At 43.8% G+C, this 21,817-nt stretch overlaps 1 protein-coding gene across 1 annotated transcript; it reads right to left on the reverse strand.

Moving 5' to 3' along the window:
* Positions 1-1,117: 1,117 nt before the first annotated feature.
* Positions 1,118-18,694, reverse strand: LOC148532453 (adipocyte plasma membrane-associated protein-like; the record flags this gene model as incomplete). Its single annotated transcript, XM_088467775.1, has 9 exons — positions 1,118-1,327; positions 6,226-6,421; positions 6,666-6,742; positions 6,801-6,884; positions 8,841-8,953; positions 11,367-11,516; positions 13,938-14,036; positions 15,645-15,763; positions 18,624-18,694. Coding segments are annotated over 9 exons (1,119 nt in total), but the record flags the coding sequence as incomplete, so codon positions are not given.
* Between the last annotated feature and the right edge of the window lie 3,123 nt (positions 18,695-21,817).

Raw genomic sequence — 21,817 nt, forward strand, 5'->3', positions numbered from 1 at the left:
TATATCTACACAACTGTTACTGTAGATAGCTTCCCATCAACATCACACTCACTCTAAAATAAATAGTTAATAATAAAAGATTTGCACATGTAGATTTTTTTGAGACATCTAATGCCTTTATCGTATGAAAATGCAGCAATATATGCTGCTGAAATGGCAAATATAATACTTATGGAATTAAAATATGTACAGTAATTGATGAATGCCTGCGAGTGGGCAATGCCATAAAAAGGGGACCTTCACACCTTGATCATCCAGCCTGGAGGTAAATGCAATGGATCAGGACATCCACAGCAGGAAAGGTGAGTTGCCCAAGGTAATGGGTGTAATGCACAGGTTCTCAAACTCTGTCCTCAGGACCCCAAACAGTGCCTTTTTCCAGGCCTCCTCACAGAATCACAAGTGAAATAATTAGCTTCACCTGTGGATATTTTACAATGTGAGTAATGAACACACCTGTGCACCTGCTGGGTGACCAGGAAAACGTGACCTGTGTGGGGTCCTGAGGACCTAGTTTGAGAACCACTAGTGTAATGCATTCTGTTTATTGAGGTGATGACAAGTACACCTAACAACCGCCCTTAAAAGAAACCTCTGTGTGAATGATGCCTAGGCCTGTCATCCACCAGATATCCTATAATTAATGTGCATGTTGATGTAATTATAATTAAGCATTGGTGGAAAACACATTGCCTATTCAGAAGCAGGAATTCTTGAAATATGGCAACACATGCACAGAAACTGTTCCCATGTCAGCATGCCTAGGGATTATTTTTGCACAATACAGTCAGCAGGTGATCACTGTGTGTGTGATCATTTACCAGTCCTCACCATGGGCTGAGTGTCATGCAGAGGCCTCTTCATGGTGGCTTACTAGGAAGTGCAAGAATTTCCATAATAAATCGGGCCCCCTGGCTAGAAGTCAGTCCGATCTCACTACCGCCAATAGAGCGACAGACTAGTTTAACAGTTTATTACAAAATTTTTAAAAATTATTTTATAGTACACAAACTACATTTAAAAAGACCATACCATACATATTACAAACATCTGTTCAGAACAAAAAAATAAATAAATGAAGAGTTATTACCTAACAGCCACAATACGGGTTCCATTATTATTTACTGTCTTTTGTTAAAACTACAAGGAAAGGCAAATCAGTGTTGCCCAAATAGAGTTTTCCTTGGTGTTCATAGACATCGCTGATCGCCCATGTTACACTTCCATCAGGATCATGGAAACTGTCCACTATTTCTCCACGTAGGTTCACTTCCAGGAACAATCCATACTTCCTTAGCAACAAGCTGTATGCCACAAGTGGGGTAATCTACAAATGTCCACAAAGGAGTATTACGTTTTATTAAAGTGATGTTTCTCCCACACCACCATTTGTAATGGACCTGCATCATTGCAATGCAAAAAGACCTTTCATCAATGACACGACACAGATGCAATGTTATATTATATTGGTGGCCAAATCAGGGCCCTGGTATATGTTGGATGTGGTGCACCATTCTCATTTTTTACACAATGTTTAAATAACATTTCTCCATTTTGTTGTTTCATATTAGTTATATCATGTCTGAAAATTACCCGCTTTCAAATTACTACTTTTATACACGTGGAGTTGAGGTTCTTCATGCCTGCTTACCACTGGTCAACACAAATGTCAAATAAAAATCAAATATAGAGTTTCTCCTCTTAATCTATATCTAGAATACTTATAAATGAGAATGTATTTGTTTGATGTGTAGTTAATTTTCCCAGGCAGGTTTTAGGCTAAGGATCATCATGATCCATTGTCAAAGGGCTATGGGTGGGGCTCCACAGAGAGGAGGTAAGTCACCACCAGACTACCAGGGACATTTTGTCGACATTCTAATGATGTCAACATTTCATCATTGTCAGCATGCTGCATGTCGATATTCTCATATCAACATTATGAAGATACTGATGGTAAACACATGGGGCTTTGCTACCCTTTCTTATACAATGTTTTTGTTTCCCCATACACACCGATTGACAACTACCTGTCCCACTCGCCATCTGCAGCGAATTGGTTAAAGTGACAGGAAGTTGTCACCATGTGTGTGAGATGCCGATGTGCGTATAAGGACACACTATCAGTACAGAATGTCCAGCTGCCCATGGCCACTGGTGTCAGTGCAACTGTGTCTTGAAATGCAGTCGCCAACACTGACATTCCCATGACTGGTAGCCTACCCTTCATTTATCACCCAAAGACACTCATTGAAATTGCATGGGTTATGTGCCATAATCTCTATTCTTATAATGTACATAAAGAAATCTTCCTTATCTTCTCTCCTTTCCCTGCTTTCTGCTTCTCACTAATGCTTTCTTCTATTTGGTTTTAATATCTTTTGGTTGGCCGACAGCGGCATCCTGATGCTAAGAATCCTGACGGGCACAGTAAGTGCTCCCTCCCCCCTTCTCACCCTAACCCTCCTTTCCTGTATCCTAACTCCAGTGCTTAAAGTGGTCCTAGAGAAGTGGTGGAACTCACCCCCCCCCCCCCGGCGCTTATATTCAATAAAGTCTGCGCGTGGCGTATGTGCACGTCCCAAAAAGGGGCGTGATCACACAATAGTATCCCAAATTCAAATTACACCACACAGTAGCACAATCTTATTCACATTACACCACAGTAGTGTCCCGTATTCATGTTATGACACACAGTAGTGCCCCTTATACACAATGCCTACAGCAGTAGTGCCCATTACACATAATGCCCAGAGCAGTAGTGCCACTTATGAAATGCCCACTGTAGTGCCCCTCATGCAGTGTCCCCTACACAATGCCTTCTAGTAGTGCCCCTTACACACACACACACACACACAAAAAAAAACAATACTTACCTTAGGCCCAGCTCCTGCGTCTAACAGTTCCGCCTGGCTTCGGGCCCACTTTATCCCCTGCCTAGTCGTCCCTACCCTGCACCCTAACCTTCCTGGCTAGTGCCTAACCCTAATATCCCCTCAACCCCCCAACCCCCCCGGAGCCCAACCCCTCTGTGGTGCCTAAACCTAACCCCCGCGGCCGTGGTTCGAGACTGCGGCAGCCAGCATCCCGATTGTAGGTGTATTAACTACATCCCCCTCAAACTGCTGAAGTGTTGCCAGTCCCCGTCATATACATGTATGGATAGCATGCAATTTAGGTGTACTCATCCTGTACAATCTATCTGGGTTAGAGAAAAGTCAGGCATTTGCAGCAATAGGGGTGATATCATGCTCCTGGATTGACAATATATACAAATGAATGCTGAATCTTTATCAGGTTGGTGATAGAGTTTGTATAAGCAAGCACATAATGTATAACATTCTAATCCCTTGCCAGCATTATACTTATAAATAATGGGAAGAATAAAAAAAAGCAATACCATAGTCAGGACATTAAGCCAAACACATGTGAAAGTTATTAGGTTTTATTACCCACACTTCTAATAAGAAAAAAACATTACAAACATGGACATAAATACAGATATACATACAACCTAAAAATTACAGAGTTGATCACTCTACGTATAAAAAGCATTTATAACTTTCCCAAACAGGAAAAAAAAAACAATTCGGGACCGCCGGAGTAAGTCCCATTCCAGTTATACAGTACATATCCTTGAATGTACCCAGATAGATGTTCGCAAGACTCAGAGTGAACCTGGTGCCCATGGCCGTCCCGTGAATTTATAAATAGTGGGTGGAGTCAAAAACAAAATTGTGAGTCAAAATAAACCAAATTCAATTAAGAAGGAACACCCGCTGTCCCTCCGAGGTATCAGGATATCTGCCTAGCCATTCTTCAACTGGCGAGATGCCAGCCTCATGTGGAATGTTGGTATATAATGCCTGTACATCCATGGTCAAAAACCCATATCCCAGACGCCAGGTTATATCTTTCGGTTTTTGGAATAGATGCATAGTATCCCGTATGTGTGACCTCTGGGACGGCCGAGATTTCCTGCTGACGTCGCCCGAGGCTGCTGACGAGAGGTGACTGCAAGTACTAAGACTCTCATTATTTACACCAACCCCACAATATCAGCTGGGGTGTTGGAAAATAGGTGTCTTAAATTGGAATCAAACTGACACCGATCATATGAATACTCTGAGGTGGATTGCCATAACTACTTATACTGCCTACGGCAACTGAGAATGTTCTTTTGGATACAAAGTACAATAATATCATTGGATATGTATCGCTTTGGTTGCACCAGTGCACAATGGAATAATTAAGCTGAACTGAGAATGTGATTTTGTGACTTACTCCGGAGGTCCCGAATTTTGTTTTTTTTCCTGTTTGGGAAAGTTATAAATGCTTTTTATACATAGTCTGATCAACTCTTTGTAATTTTTTATTATATTGTTTAGGTTGTATGTATATCTGTATTTATGTCCATGTTTGTAATGTTTTTTTTCTTATTATAAGTGTGGGTAATAAAACCTAATAACTTTCACATGTGTTTGGCTTAATGTCCTGACTAGGGTATTTAAGTGCAATATTATTGCTTTTTTTATTGTTGTCAAGAGACCTCTTTTTTTACTGCTGCATAAATACTTGTTTCCCTAATCTGGGTAAGCGCTGTTTCTTTTTATTTAACTTACGGGAAGGACTGACTCCCTGGTGCTCATTTAGCTTGTATATTGGGGAAGTAATTATTTGGTCGACAGTATTGCGGTCGACAGTCAATATTGTCAACAGCATTATGTCAACCAGAGAATGCCAACACAGTTGAATGTTGTTTAAAGCATTTTAACCATGTTGGCATTATAACTTTAAACATTAGGCTTTGCGATCATGTTTAAAGTTATAATGCCGACAAAGTTCAAATACTTTAAATAACATTACAACCGTGTTTCTTGTATATATAATGCAGTCGACATTTTGACGGTCGACAGCATTACTGATGATCACGCGTATGTAACCTATACATTGAGATGAAAACATCGTACTTTAATTATCTCCATGGCAAGGGCTTCTTAAGTAAACTAACAGCAGGGACCAAATGTAATAGGGTGAGAAACTCACAATTTTAAACTCAGCCAATGTAATAAAGTCACAGAACAGGCAAACTCCCATATTTTTTAGACTCAAAAAACTTTCAAGATTTAAACTCTCATCCAGGTATTTCCTGTTTTGAAAATACAACTCGATCAATGCAATAGTGTGAGAGTTTTACTGCTAAACTCTCACATTTTCTAAACTCTCACCCTATTACATTTGGCCCCAGATGTTTACTGTTAATGCAATGGTTACAAACCATTGTATTAACCACTGAAGAGCTGCACTTGAATACATAGAAGAGCAGATACAATTCAGCATGAGCTTCTGTCGGAACCCGGTGCTCTAATACTATGCAGGTTCTCCAGACAGGAGATTGTTTTGGTTTGCGTCCCACACAAGTCCTCCCATATTAACCTGATATGTGCAATACCAAGCACCGCGTCAGCACCTTGCAATTTTTCAATCTGCCGCATAGCTACTTAAGGGGCCCATTTATCAACGTGCATTTGCGGTAAATTCCCCGAAAACACCTGTTTTCAGGGGTTTACCTCAAATACTAAGTATCCCCCGAATGTATGAAGGAGGGACCGCAGCAGGTATCGCCGATACATGCTGCGATCCCTCCATTGCTGCCGGCAGCCGCCTCCCCCATAGGTTTCTATGGGGGATGCGATGCTGCCAAATGTATCAATATCGGGAATGCGAAGCATTCCCGATATTGACCCCAGCAGCTAACGCCATCTGAAGATAGCGTTAGCCGCTGTGTCCTATGGGCACTCACCGCATTTCAGCCGGCGGAGGGATCTTCCAGATCCCTCCGCCGGCAATGGGCGCCGCTCATGTGCAGTCCTTGGGACTGCGCATGCGCAGTAGCCCGGAATGCGCTCCGGCCACATCGCAGGTACGGGCTCTTTTCGGAGCCCGTCTCCCTGCATGTGCCGGGTCATACATTCGGCCGGGCAATACTGCATGCCCTGATCGCATTGCAAAATGCGATCCTTAATAAATGGGCCCCTAAGAATTTTCTTATAATTGAAAGTATTCATGTTCTCAGAGTTCTAAATGAAGATTTTCTGCACTAAAATATAAGTATACTCTATTGAACCTGAAAATGTTAATTCTGTGGCTGATTTACCCTAAATGCCTATGATTTCAGGAGTATAATAGTGATGGATAGACAGTAAAAGCAACATGTATGCGTACCTTGACGATAAATCTCTTCAGAGCAGGGTAAGGTGCAATGGCATCCATAAATGGAGGGAAGAATCCCGGAAAGCGTGTGGTAGATAACCCAACCCTGTATGTGCCCGAGGTAGAGGCTCTAATGTTATCCGGATAGCCTGGCAAATTGTCCACAAACACTTCTCTCTCTCCTGCTTTGCTGCCACTTAGCCAATAGCTATGCAGGAGGAACATAGAGGGAAAGTGTTACTACATAGGTAAATGCTCTTACTCTCAGTCATTTATAGAGCATGAGCTGCCATTTTCAACTAACATATTCCTTAACCAAAGAGTTTGTTTATAAAGAAAAATAGCAGCACAGACACAAACCAGCAATATATAGGACTGAACATTCTGGGTAACACAGTCCCTGTAATACAGAGAACAATGTAAGGCATAGCTAGGGAAAGATTAATACGAACCGTAGGATTCTGGACATGCTGGTCTCTGCTATTAAAATATAATCCTCCTCCGGTGACAAGACCAAACCATTAGCCATGTCTAACCATGTACAGATCGCCAAACGGATCCACGTGATCTCCCTCTACATTAGCCATGTACAGATCGCTCAGTAAGCTCATCGCTTCTTTCTTCCCAGGATGGTACTGTATAAGCCGTCCTTTGTGATTGGTTTCCAATACCTGGAGTACCACTGTAAGTTAGTGCTGTAGAATACTTCAAGGGGTAAGACACTTTTGTATTAAAATTATTTTTTTTTGTTTAATTTTAACCACTCTCACATAGAATCCGACATACAACTAAGTGAAGAGTAAATGGTTTGTAATAAATCAAATATTCAGCATTTGGGACAGCCTCTTACTTTCAATAACTGTAGCCATTCACATGCCAATTGTCTATTTAAAGTTACATTTCATAGGCACTACTAAAGGTGTGGTTAATTTAACAGTGTAAATATAATTATAAGTGCTGTAACCCACAGGACAAATATAGGGTCAATCAAATACTAGCTTTCATTACACTGAATATAACAGTCTGCCATAACAAGTTGGATAATTGGTTGCTGTGGGATTTTACTTGCATGTCTGTAAATAAACCTCAGTCTTTATTTCAATTCATATGTAATGATTTCTTTAGAGACTATAAGTGGCATACTGGGAAACCTATCTATGTATAATAAGAAATCTAACCACTGTTTTACACTCTTGAATATGAAATGGCCAACTTTTAGGTTGTGGATGAAATGGACAAAAAGTACAGTAACAATACTATATACAGTATTTCTATCTACAAATGGCCAGGCTGGGCAAAGATTTTCATTCCCATTGGCAACAGGTATGAAACAGATTCTGTATGGATACAAAAAGATATCCAATGCAGAGAGCACAGCAGAGGCGTGTTGTGTACCAGCTCTGCCTCAGGGTATAGCATAGAATGGAGCAAGAAAGTCTATGTAATGTATTTACTAACAAGTTTCTACTTGCCTATAAATTAAGGTAAGCTCCTTTACATGTATACACCAGGAAGCTTATCTAAGACTTTTCTGTGTAGTGACATGCTGATATTCAGTAGCCATCAATATACTGTAAGTGGAGAAATAATGGATAGCAAATGCATATATTTAGATATGTAACGTGTGGATATTAGAATACAGCTTTGTTTTAGAAAAGTGGAAATGCATAAAGAAAACCATTTATTCTAGACTACAATTTTAGCAGTTTGATATGTGAAACTTAAATATGTTGTATCTGGACAGGATTTAATAAACTCACAAGATCTGAGAAACATATTTAAATGACTTAAGTAAAGTGATATCACCGAGGAACGGATTCAGGGTCTCATTCAGACCCGCTCGCGAGCGTAGGATGCTCGCAAGCGGGTTGATGTTACCCCAATGCGCATGCGCACGACGGAAGGAGCTCCGTCGTGCGCATGCGTGAGACCCGGACAGCGACAGCCAAGCTGTCACTCCGGGTCTCGCACCAAAGGGGGCGTGCTGTCGATGGTGACTGACAGCACGCCCCCTTTGGTGGGTGTGCCAGGGGCGTGGCTGCCAGACGGTAGGCGTTCCCATGGGAACGCCTACCATCTGGGTCCGGCCCCACTGACATCACTAGTGATGTCAGTGGGAGTGATTTTGGCAATGATAGAGCCAAAATCACTCCAGGGCTTGCGGCCACGAGACCCTACTGCAGAGTCTCCGTCGCAAGCCCGATGGTCGCGATGGTCTTGACCATCGCGACCATCATCATGGATGCTCTCATAAGCTGTGGGTGGTAACCCACAGCTATGCGAGCGTCCAAAAGGCCGCTCCACATTTAAATAGGACGGCCCTGATTCAGAGCGAGCGCTCTGGTCAGAGCGTCCGGCTCTGAATCAGGGCCTCAGTTAGATGCGAGCTGCTGTGCGTATATATCGGCACACTCCGGGAGCTGATTTCTGCTTGCAGCTTGATGGGGCGCGCGCAGAACCTCAGCTAAAGGCATATCCCGCGCCGCTGCTGGAAGTTGTTCTGACGGTTGCTCGCGGTTAATTAAATACTGACCTAAATGTCCCATAAAGCTGCATAATATACCTATCCACCCTCCTCTAACACATTAAATGTAGCCCATATAGTTCTACCCATAGAATAAACTTACCTCATATCTGTGATGCTGTCTACCCCATTTGCTGCTTGAGTCTGTAAAAAATATAGTGCCATTTCGGGACAACTCCAGTCCATTTAAGAACCGGAAAGGAATTCCATCCACTCCTGTCAGATAGTAATAAAAATGAATATTCTGTAGTAATAGTCCCGGTGAGTCATAACTAAGCATTTTTATTTGTTACTGAGAACAAGCCATGGGCATCTACAGATGTGTCCTCACATTCTATCCTTTTGCGCCATATGGCCTGAGACGCATCGCCATGGGTAGCGATTCCCGCGCTTGAGTACTTTTTCCCTGAAATTTACATCTTAATTCACTAATAGTGCACTAGTAGTTTTTGTCCCAAAGGAATTGCTATACAGTAGCAGATTAAGATGCATACTTAAGGAAAAAGTTACGGGTAAAGTCACAAAGTCCATGGCATGCCAAATGGGGCAATTTGGTGCGATTTTAGAATAGGTGGGCACATCTGTATGTTGTTCTAAATTTTTTTTCAAATTCAGCTTATTTATAATCTATATTCTGATTTCATTAGAAATATCTAAACTGCTCAGCCCATCGTAATAACATGGGAGGAATCACACCAGGGCCGAAACTAGGATTTTTGTCACTAGGGGCAAGACAGTAATTTGGCGCTCCCCCCCTGGTAATTGCCCCTGCAGCAGTGCCCATATAGTAATGCCCCTGTAGTAGTCCCCATATGATAATGCCCCCATAGTAATGCCCCATAGCAATGCCCCTGTAGTAGTGCCCATATTGTAATGCCCCCATAGTAATGCCCCTGTAGTGCTCATGCCCCAATAGTAATGCTCCTCTAGTGCTCATGCCCCTGTAGTGCCCATGCCCCCATAGTAATGCCCCTGTGGTAATGCCCATGCCCCCATAGTAATGCTCCTGTGGTAATTCCCATGCCCCCATAATAATGCCCCTGTAGTGCTCATGCCCCATTAGTAATGCTCCTTATTGCCCATGCCCCCATAATAATGCCCCTGTGGGAATGCCCATGCCCCCATAGTAATGCCCCTGTGGTAATGCCCAAGCCCCCATAGTAATGCCCCCATGGTAATGCCCATCCCCCCATAATAATGCCCCTGTAGTGCAGCTTATTAAAAAAATACTTACCTTGAACCCTGCTCCTGCATCCAGCGTCGCGTCCGGTCTGCCGGCTGCTCCTCGGAACTATGGGGGAAACGTCATGACGTCTCTCCCATAGTGCCCGTGGGGAGAGCCGGAAGCTTGATTCGGGAGAGAACTCCAGCCTCCGGCTACACCGTGTCGCTGCAGAGAAGGAGCAGGGCGCCCGCTGGTAATAAATATTAGGTAATAAATATTACCAGCAGACGTCCGCCTTGGAGCCTCTCTGCAGCGCTGGGCTGGAGGTCACTGGCACCGGGTACAGCGGCGCACCCGGTGCACGTGCACCTCCAGCCGCCCCCTAGTTGCGGCCCTGATCACACACAGGAGCTGACCAAAGAGCTCCAGGTACTTATCCCGGAATCTATGGGTTAACGCGCGTTAGCCACAGAATGACGTTGTGAGGAATAGGGCTTGTAATTGAATAGCTCCGGGTGTAAAAGTCCGAAGCTACAACACCTTTCATCGCACGGTAAGGTATCAAGGCTAATTCAATCCGGCCCTTAGTGAATGAATAACATTTTTGAAAGTCCTTTGTTTCCTGCAGTTAGTGAATCAACTTCTTATACAGATTTGTGATCCTCAAGAAATATAAACCAGAGCGGTTGCAAGATGATAATTTCTTTTATGATATCTTCTACAGAGTATTTTTCATATCTCCCCCTCACCTAAACCACAATCTGTATACAAATACAATATTTAAAAAAAAAACTGACATGCGGTGAGGTGAATGGCTAGGGAGGCACACACGTATAAAAACACAGTTTTTATATCAAAACTCTGGAGCATGACAGGTAGTATGATAGGGGAGCAGGGGCAGAACTATGGGAGACAATGGAGGCGCCTGCCGCCGGGCTCCAGCTATGAAGGGGCACCTCCTTCATTGTCCACAACATATTCACCTCACTTAGGGCTGTAACTGTGTACCCAGAGTGTACCGTCATGACCCTTCCCGGCACCTGAGAAGCCACCATACACTAGTGGACAGCTCCATGTCAGACCATCAGCTGTTGCCTTCATCTATCTACAGTCTGTCTGCATGAGAATTGCTACATTACACTGTCAGCGGCTGTGACTGGGGGGGGGCACCAAATTATAACTTGCCTCCGGGTGTCTGGGATGAACTTACGCCACTGTAGGGGAGGGAATATGACAGGGGAAGCTCTTGCCAGTTTCATATAATTACTGCCATGCAATCACTAAGGCAAAGATTGTCTGCAGGTGCTTAAACTAAATCAGGCACATTATCATTGTCACACAGAAACCCTTTCATTCCATGCTTTGCCAACTGGGTTTTCTAGAGAATGGGACAGAGAAGTGTCATAGATGACGGCAGGTGGCCCTATCAAATTGCATTGCATGTCAATATTTCATCCTTATCACCTTCTTTGTTTGAGATCAGAAGCTGCTTCTCTCCAGACTGTGGGTCAACTCTGTACAATCCAAAATACGATTCTGCCACAATTGTATAACCATCTTGGTTCACTCGTACCCCATGTGGACGCCCACAGATGGGCTCATGTTCAGGGGTGCAGAGGAAACAAGATTTGTCCTCGGTGAGTCGTTCTATTTTGGTTTCTAGTTCAGAACTGTATGCTAGTGAAAGCATTGCTTCTAGAGAAACACGGGCCAGAAAACAAATGATTCAGGCAGAATAAATGAGGCTGAAAAACTATTCTATATATCTGAGTAACATCCTGCATACCCCATAGACTAACATTCACCATCTGAGAAAGCTGTTGCAGAAATCTGTATCTTTTTTTAAAACAATATCCCGTTCACTAGATATAATATAATGGCGTCCATCACCAGGGCCCACCACTCTGTATTCTGCAGGCATTACAGCTTTGGAACTGTCATTGAAAATGGCACATTGTACATTTTCAGAGACAGGATTGCCTTCAGGTAGGTCAGTAGCAACTAACATTATGGTCACCTCCTCCCAGAGACTAGCATGCTATACAACATCTCATGCTGAAACGTGATGCAGCACCTCCAATAGTTGGCTATTGACATGAATGGGAAAAGTATAGCATTAAGCTTGTGTAACCACATTTGTTAGCCTATAGTGTCATCTCATATAGGGGTTTATTTATCAAGCAGTGAAAAACTTAGTGAAGTGGACTAGTGGAGAAGTTGCCCATGGCAACCAATCAGCTCCTACCTATTATTTTATAGACTGTACTTCTTAAATGTTACTTCAAAGCTGATTGGTTGCCATGGGCAACTTCTCCACTGGTCCACTTCACTATATTTATCACTGCTTTATACATAAACCCCATAGGCCCGTATTCAATTTGAGCCGGGCCGCGTTAAGTTATCTTAATGCTGACTTCGCCTGTTTTCCAGGCGTTAAAGTATCGCGCGTGTGCCTGCGTATCCCCATTTTCAATTTGAAAGTAGGCGAAAATGGGACTCGGTGATACTTGGATCGGCGGTAAAAAACGGGAATTTTCGGCAAATAATCCTAGGATCCCCCTAAAGATGTCCAGACATGGGGGATCACTATGGGTACCCCCGTTTTTGGCTGCAAAAGAAAGTTGGGTTTTTAAATAGCTGCGGCAGGTGGGTTTTTTTCCCGACCTTGAAGAAGTGATGCAGAAGAGCATTTAGCTTATATTTTTCATTTTCAAAAATGGTCCCATCAAATTTGGGGTACATGAAAATGGGTACTAGCATATTTTTAAGTCCCAAAACGCATTTTTTTTTAAATTCTGCAAAAAATGCACCTGCCACGGCTATTTGAAACCCCGACTTCCTTCAGTAGTTAAAAATGGGGGCACCCATAGTGATCCCCCATGTCCACACATCTTTAGGGGGGTCCCTAGAATATTTTCCGAAAATTTCCATTGTGTTGTACCTGTTAAAAAAAAAAGTAGTAAAAATGTACAAAAAAAATGACATAAGGTCCCCCCCGCCAAAAGCCAAACCAGCCCCAGGCTTGCCAGCCAGTGGTGGTTTCTAAAAATATGGGGAAGTGTAGGGTTCCACTGTATTTTAGAAGACCCCCCAAAAATGGGTGTCCCCCCCCTCCCGAGCACCACAGGCTTACGCTGAAGCCCGAGGCTCTTCCCCATACCCCTGGCTTGGTGGGTATGGAGGTAATGGGGGGGCTAAATAATGTAAAACTATTGTGTTTTACAGTGGAACTACAAGTGCCAGCATGCCTGCCATTTTGCACAGACATGCGGCACCTGTAACTTCACTGTAAAATAAATAGTTAAAAAAAAGACAATACACACACACCATGACAGTATAACTTTATTGCACACACCTACCCATTCACACATACTTACCTATACCAGATGAATCTGTCCTCTTCTAAAGTAGAATATCAGAAAACATGGCACTGCAAAGAAGAATTCATACTCACCTATATCCTGGCGTTGGTCTCCGCAGCATCCCTGGGACTTGGCAAAACAAATAAACGAGTTTACCCGATCCACACACTAGCTATCAGTATGTGTGTTGCCATACATACTCATAGCTCCCGAATGCCAGCTGCCGGAACATGCATGGAGCTGGCAGTCCCGAGAGCCAATCAACGGCCGCGCTGACTGTACAGCGGCCGCTGATTGGCTCCGGCAACTGACAGTTCCCACGTGGGCGAGTCCGGACTTAACGCCTCAAATTGAATACAGCCCATAGATGAATACACTTTTTCAAGTGAGAATACATCTTCTAAATACACTGAAAGCAGTGTTCCGAAAACTTGTGCTGCGTGTGAATACATGCAGATACCAGTATGATACCTGTATGAACACATGCAGATACCAGTATGAATTGAGTTGTCTACCCAATCACTCTAGAAATTATATCATATATTTTAACATTGCAGATCCAAATACAATTACATTACTTACATATTTTAAACAAAGACACCCTTTCCATTATCTGTATCAGTGACGTTTATAAAAGACAGAGGTGACCAGATAAGATATTGCATAAACTCACCACACCCAGACACTTTCTTCTCCATCTGTGTTATGAGGATTAATTGTTCTCCACGAATCATCCACAGCTTTCCATCCACAGTGCCAGTATAAAGATTTCCTATACAACGTTACAGATTATAGTAAAGAGCAAGAATCACAAAAACAGTAATAAAAACACAAAACAGTACTATATAGCAACTTCGTTTTGCTTTATGTTCCTAGATATTAATTTTGTTGTAGCGCAGTTTTAATACAGTCTTAAGATTTTACAATTATCAAAAGTTGGATTTTCTTTGTTTAAAAAGAAAAAAAACCATTGCTGGACTGTACATAGTGACCATTTTACAGGACAGTGGTGGGAGATATTGGTGAGCAAGTATGAAGTGATCAGGATTTTGTCCCAGAGCTATAAATAACCAGACACACACTGCAATACTCTAACCCAGGGTTTCCCAAACTCTGCCCTCTGGACCCCCTAACAGTCCAGGTTTTAGGGATATCCATGCTTTTGTACAGGTGGTATAATCAAAATGACTGAGGTATTAATAAAGTCACCTATGCTTAATCATGGATATCCTTAAAGCCTGGGCTGTTAGGGTGCCTTGAGGACTGAGGGCCTGATTCAGAGCCGCTCGTTCGCTCCGAGCGATGTTCGCACATCTGCGCATGCGTATGGATCGTAATGCGCATGCGCCACCCAGTCAGTGCGGTCGGAAATCGTGTGTTCGCTAAATAGCGAGTACCTGCTAATTTGAGTGACAGGATGAGGCGTTTGTTGGTGGTAACGGGAAGGTGCTTGAAAACGGGGAGTGGAGATCTGAACGCAGGGGTGCCAAACGGTCAAAACGGGCGTTTTAAGGGTGTGCATAATTAACAAAGCAGCGTCATCAACCACGTCACTTGGTTGTTTCTTAGCCTGAACTGTTCGCATGATTGCCGTAGGAAAATCCAACCACAAGCACTGCAAGCAGTTCAGACGCCTTTCGATGTACTCGATTAATCTAATAAATAGCGGAGATGACGTATGATGCGAGTGGCCAGGGGGCGTCTTTACAAAATAGCGAGCGCATGTTTCGTTCACTCGCTCAGACATAGAATTGTCAACAGGCCGCAAAGAGCAAGCGCTCAATTTAAATAGCCAGCCCCTTTTTCTGAACGAGCGAGTGCAAATAGCGTCCGGCTCTGAATCAGGCCCTGAGTTTGGGAATCACTGCCCTAACCACTTTTTATCACATCCCAAAGAGTTCTAAGTCTAAACTCATAGTAAATCACTCAGCCAAACACCAGGAAGCATTGCTAGTTTGATTATCCAATCACTGAAGTGCACCATATTTCCATGTGTTTAATGGGAAGTTTGTATTGGCTACACTTTACATAAGGTGCATTTGTGAGTAAAAGGCTCTTATGGTCTGAAGGTACAAGAAACTGGTGCACAGTTGCTATAGCAGCAGCGCTACTCACCTCCACTATAGTCCGCAACCGCCTGCCACTCAACTGATTCTTCTGCTGCAGACAGAAAGTCATAGGAACCAGATGGGAAGCAGAATATGGACTGTGCTGCTTCTGTGGTAAATATGTACAGCAACAACTGCCCATTCTCTCTGTCTGTTTCAGTATGTGCCTAATGTGTGTATGAACTATGTACGTTTTCACTTAAAATTGAAATGCCTCTTATGGTCCAGTGAGATTCATGGTTTGAAAATAGAGAAGTTTGCAGTATTCTGACCTGTATGATTACTAGTAAATGACTCTGGGCCTTTCAGCTGTCCATAAAACTGTCTCTTTCCTTCTTGGAGCTTTCTATTTACAGTCAGCGGTCCAATTAGTGCTGGTGGTTTGTCAAACCTGGGAATATAAACCACATAAATGGCATTAATATTATTATATTCTCCAGCAAGAATACTATTACAGTAATATTGCAATTCTGAAGCATATGAAGTAACACTCGCCTTTGGGCCAGTGTTTACATGAAATGCTACATTCAACCAGTGAGATGAGCAATATATGAGTCAAGCATACAAATCATTGATCCCTACAGTAGACTAATATTCAAGGTTAGTGGCTTTTTAGGATCGGATAACAGGGTCAGGTTATGAACAGAAAACAGTAGTGAATACCATTTCTTGCCTATTTTCTAAAACATTTGGACTATACACATTGAGGGGTCTATTTATGAAGCATAACAACCAATTTCTCTAGATTTTTTGCCAGATAAATGGATTTTCACCTTTTACTCCTATTCAATATGACAGGTACCCCAGATAAATCACTGATCTTTCTTATGGTCACTCTATTTTTGTGGGATGTAGACATTCAGTCGACATTTACAATATCAACATTCTCAGAAATGTTGACATTAGGGTTAGACTGCAGGAAAGGGGGGGCTAGGCACTAGAGGGAGGGGTAGGGATTAGAGATAGGGGGTAGAATACTCACTGGAACGCTGGAGTATCACATGACACTGCTGGAAGTGATGGTGACATAACCGATGGGACACGTAAGCTGCGCTGGACTCTCTGCAGCCGTCGGGACAACAACCCATTATTGTTGCTTTATGCATCCCCATGACCTGCTATGGAGACTGCAGTGTATGCTCAATTTATCAAGCAGCGAAAAGCTAAACTTTGCTCCGCTAGGTAACGCCATCTTCAGATTACGTTACCTATACCCTACAAGGGGGGACCTGTAAAACCAGAGAGGCTTTGCTGAATTTGCTACAGTTTAATTGCAGCAACACATGCTGCTGGCAATTTTGTGCTTCAAACATTTTCTTCCAAACAGAGGCTGCGTCCATCAACTTCAACAGTGTGCAACTGTAACAGGGATTCCACTAGCAGGTCAGGATTCCTAAGGCAAACGCAGTCACGTCTGTTTGGCAGCAATATAAGATGCAATTTGTGACTACACACCACAGAGTGACTTTACTGTACATTGTCCATGTTTATAAAATCACTGCTTGCGTCTATATGCCAATTCCAGCCCCCAGCCCAGCCCCCTAGTTGTACAGGGTCGAAAGTCATGTTTACAGCTAAAAAAGGAAGCGCAGTGGGAAAATACACACATGTGTACAAAAAAAACAGTGTAAGTGTGGTAAAAAAATGCAGCAAAATACGTTTACGTCACACTGAATAAGGCCCTTCGTGCTTTCGTCATTTGACAAAAACTAGCCTCATCAAGGTCATTGATGCCCTCCTCATAGCGAACTCCAAAGGTTAGTTCTATTCTTATACGCCTTTACCTCACAGATGCATTTGACACAGTTGACCACCATCTTCTCCTCAAACCCTCCACTCCACTAGGCTCCACTAGGCTCTCTCTCCTGGTTCACCATCTACTTGTCCTTCTCTGTGTCTACATCCATGGTTCTATCCATAGCCCCTTCTCTGCTCCCTCTACATGTACCAGTTCCTTCAGACTTGGCTATCACCTCTATGTTGATACACTAATTTGTTTCCCTTCTGAAGATGGAAATGATGTCCTGCCTTACTGTAACCTGATCTCTGTCCTTTCTATCTCTACATCGACCCTCTCCAGTCTGTCCTCAACTTTGCAGCCAGTCTCACTTTCTGTTCTCATCGCTTTACCTCTGCTGGTCCTCTCTGCCAGTCAGTCCACTGGCTCCCTATGCCATTCAGAATCAAATTCAAACCACTCTCTCACCTACAAAGATGTCAACCTCACTGACTTTTCCTCCTACATCTCCACAAATACTCCCTTCCGCCCTCTTTGCTTTGTTAATGACTGTAGTCTCACCTCCTCCCTGTTCACCACTACCCATCCTTGCATTCAGGATTTCTCCCAGGCTGCTCCTAATCTCTAGAATGCCCTCATTCACTCCATTAGACTTTCATGCAGCCTCCCAGCGTTCCTTTAAAATTATTTGTTTTATTCTAACTTACCACCTCACTCTGCAGTGTCTGCCCTCTTCTCCCCATTGTATCCATCCATATCCCCTATAGATTGCAAGTTCGTATGAGCAGGGCCCGTCGCACCTTTGTCTTCGCTATATAATTATAATTAACTTGACACTTTACTTGCGTATCTATGTGAATCTATATACTGTCTGTACTTATGTTTCTTGTTTGTTTTATCCCCTTGTACAACGCTACAGAACCCTTGTAGCGCCTTATAACTAAAATATCAAAGAGTCATTGTTACTTTACATTTGTAAATATACTTTCGTAGGCACATATTAGCAGTTTTAACGGGATGGGTACAGGATGCCGGTGCGCAGGATCCCGGCAGGCGGAAACCCGATGCCGACATCCCGACAGGGTTAGGATACTGACACCTGTCGGTCGGTATCCTAACCCTCCCCCTCTCCCTACCACTAACCCTCCCCCGTGCCTGAACCTATACTCCCCCTAGTGCCTAAACCTAACCTCCCCGCACCCTAGACCTAGCCCTCCCCTTGTGCCTAACCCTTAAACCCTAACGCTATCCCACACCCTAAACCCCGCTACTTTCCTTCGGGATTCCAGTGGACAGGATGCCGACGCCGGGATTCTGACAGGTGACGGGATTCCGGGGCTGGCATTCGGACGGCAGGAATCCCATCGGTCGGGATATTGACCGCATCCCATTTTAACATAGACAAAATCTGTCCCTATGATTGTGGGAAAAGACACACAGACAAGAGACTCAGCCTTGCATCACGAGGAAGAAAGTTAGTAGTTAATATGGTCCCAGAGAGGTTGCTACTTACAAGAATGGCTCTGGATCGATTGGTGATGGCAACAGGTATATTCCAACAACAGCAGCAAGTACAGCCACATAAAAACCATAATAATAAACAAATGTTTAAATATGAAAAATGCTATGAGATACAAATATGACATTAATAAGATGTAATACTGTCGAATTGATTTCTCTATGTAGTCAAGCTTCTAAGGGGTATACTAACTAAGCAATGGATTTTAAAAACCAAGATTTTTGCTGATTTTGCATGCTATTTTATTTATTTATTCTTTAAATTGTGTTTATTTGAAAGTGTACACACACATTACCGCTCATTAATGTCCATATGCAATTAGCCATGATAAAGTTAAGCTTTTGCCGGAGAAAACTTTTCAGACCATTTGTCCAAATTTGCAGCTTTTCGCGTTTATCGGGCAATCCTATATTACATGGCGCAATAACACATTCGCCTGATAATTCTTGCATGGAAGACCGGCAAAAAGTGCAGGTGAAAATGGTGAAATCAGCCTGTACCCCAAAACATGGTGAAAGAAGATAGGGGAATAGTATAGAAGTGTGTTAGTAGACATAATCAAAGGGTTTGGTGTTCATAAATTGTGTCAAATGGTTGTTATATTAATTTTCTATAACAGCAAAACAATGATAGAAAGCAAGTATTTTTTGGCCACAATAAATGCTGCAGGTAAATTAGGGGTACATTAAAATGGGTGTAAGTATATATTTTTGTGATTTTAGAAAACTTAAAAAAATATTTAAAATACACCTGGTGCAGCCACCTGAAATGTTTGAAACACATGTCCCATCCATACAGCCCCCAAATACATGACCCAATTCTTTAAACTCATTTTCCAACACTTTGTTTAATTTTTTTCACCTAAAAAACTTATGTAATTATTGGCCAATAACCTCACAGTGCAGTGCCCAGCTTCTGGTCACTGTGGAGGAGCCAGCATTTCAGTGTCACCCGCTTGGAGGGTGACCTCCGGTGCGGTCCGCGCCCCCCCTAGTGACGCCACTACCTGAAGGCGCCATTCAGGCCCACGCAACATGAGATCAGTAGAATAGCGAAGACAAGTGACAGGAGATCAGGGTGTGAGTGTGATATTCAATTGTTTTTGGGCTCCCATGCCTTATCGCACATGTCGTACTCAAATAGACCGAGTTTAGCCACGCAACATGGCTAAACCTGTCTAAAGTCCTGGTTAGCGCACCCAAACAACAGTTTGGCACCCCAAAACTATGGACTTATCGCACATTTCAGGAGGGTGTAAGCAGAAATGTATCCACCTGCAGCTATTCGCGCAATTGAATTGCTCCGTCGGGCACCCATAGTCCCATAGTCACTGCACCATGAAACATCGGATCATCTGCAATTCCATTGGCCAGCAAAGTGACCCATGGGATTAAGCAAGCCGGCCACCGCAGATGTTGATGGAGATCCTTGCCTCGTCACTCCCCCCCCCCCTAATGGCAGCGACACATCTCCGTTTTGGCAAACAGAGGTCAACAGTGCCCCCTCCCCGCCCTGTAAAAGCATACTTGCCAACATTCAGCTCCCTCCTTCCGGTAGGGAGCTGAATTGGTTGGATAATTGCTATATAATATTGTCCAACTACAGCATCAGCCCAAGCAGGGAACCGGACCAGCCCACCATTTGAAAAGTCACACATTTAATAGAAATACATACTTCAGGGTAAACAAGCCATCTTACAGATCACTAAACAAATTTACTTCTTGTGGTCAACGTTTCAATGACATAGCATTTTCGTCAGGACAAATGCTATCTCATTGAAACGTTGACCACAGGAAGTAAATTTGTCTTGAACGTCGTTGAAGCCTCTGAGTGCCGCATTTGTTACTTTTTCTAGTTGCAGCGGGTCTGGACGCGTTCATGCTGGCAATGGGGTGAAGTGAACACTATTTATTAGTAACACAGGGTATTGAAGTGAGGACTCCAGACAGGAAGCTACTTGGTAAAGCAGTGTCTTTTAATGGTAGTAGACACTGCACCTTAGCATACGTGAGCATAGGCCTGGACACACACAGGCACATAACAGAAAATAAGCAAATAAACATAAAAGTAAATGTCTCAGCACTCCTTGTGCTAATGTTTTTGGACCCTCCAGGTCCTGACACCCTAATGCTAACCAGGGCCGAAACTAGGATTTTTGTCACCAGGGGCAAGACAGTAATTTGGCGCCCCCCATGTAATTCCCCCTGCAGTAGTGCCCATATTGTAATGCCCCCATAGTAATGCCCATATGTTAATACCCCCATAGTAATGCCCCTGTAGTGCCCACCATACAGTAATGCCCCTGTAGTGCCCATGCTCCCATATTAATGCCCCTGTAGTGCCCATGCTTTCATAGTAATGCCCCTGTAGTGCCCATGCTCTCATAGTAATGCCTCTGTATTGCCCATGCCCCATAGTAATATCCCTGTAGTGCCCTTACAGTAATGCCCCTGTAGTGCTCATGCCCCCACAGTAATGCCCCTGTGGTAATGCCCCTGTAGTGCCCATGCCCCAATAGTAATGCCCCTGTAGTGCTCATGCCCCATTAGTAATGCCCCTTATTGCCTATGCCCCCATAGTAATGCCCCTGTGGTAATGCCCCTGCCCCCATAATAATGCCCCTGTAGTGCAGCTTATTAAAAAAAAAAATACTAACCTTGAACCCCGCTCCTGCATCCAGCGTCGCGTCCGGTCCGCCGGCTGCTCCTTGGAACTATGGGGGAGATGTCATGACGTCTCCCCCATAGTGCCCGTGGGGAGAGCCGGAAGCTGGAGTTCGGGAGAGAACTCCAGCCTCCGGCTCCGGCTACACCGCGTCGCTGCAGAGAAGGAGCCGGGCGCCCGCTGGTAATAAATATTACCAGCGGACGTCCGGCTTGGAGCCTCTCTGCAGCGCCGGGCTGGAGGTCACTGGCACCAGGTACAGCGGCTCACCCGGTGCACGTGCACCTCCAGCCCCCCCCCTAGTTGCGGCCCTGTGCTAACCACCACCTCCAGCCTATCGCCTGGCCAGTTTGTCCGGCATCAGGAGCAAGGAACATCAGGTGTGTGGGAGTTTTAAACTCTTCCCGTGCTCCAGTGATTATTCCAGCTGGGTCTGTGTAAATGTGAAAACCTGGAATTCCACATCTCCACTGCTAATGCAGAACGCACAGGTTTCACTCCAGCCTCCCCTGGAGGGAGTTGAT

The sequence above is a fragment of the Taudactylus pleione genome, unplaced genomic scaffold (genome assembly GCF_031769625.1).
Source record: "Taudactylus pleione unplaced genomic scaffold, aTauple2 ptg000075l, whole genome shotgun sequence".
NCBI lineage: Eukaryota > Metazoa > Chordata > Amphibia > Anura > Myobatrachidae > Taudactylus > Taudactylus pleione.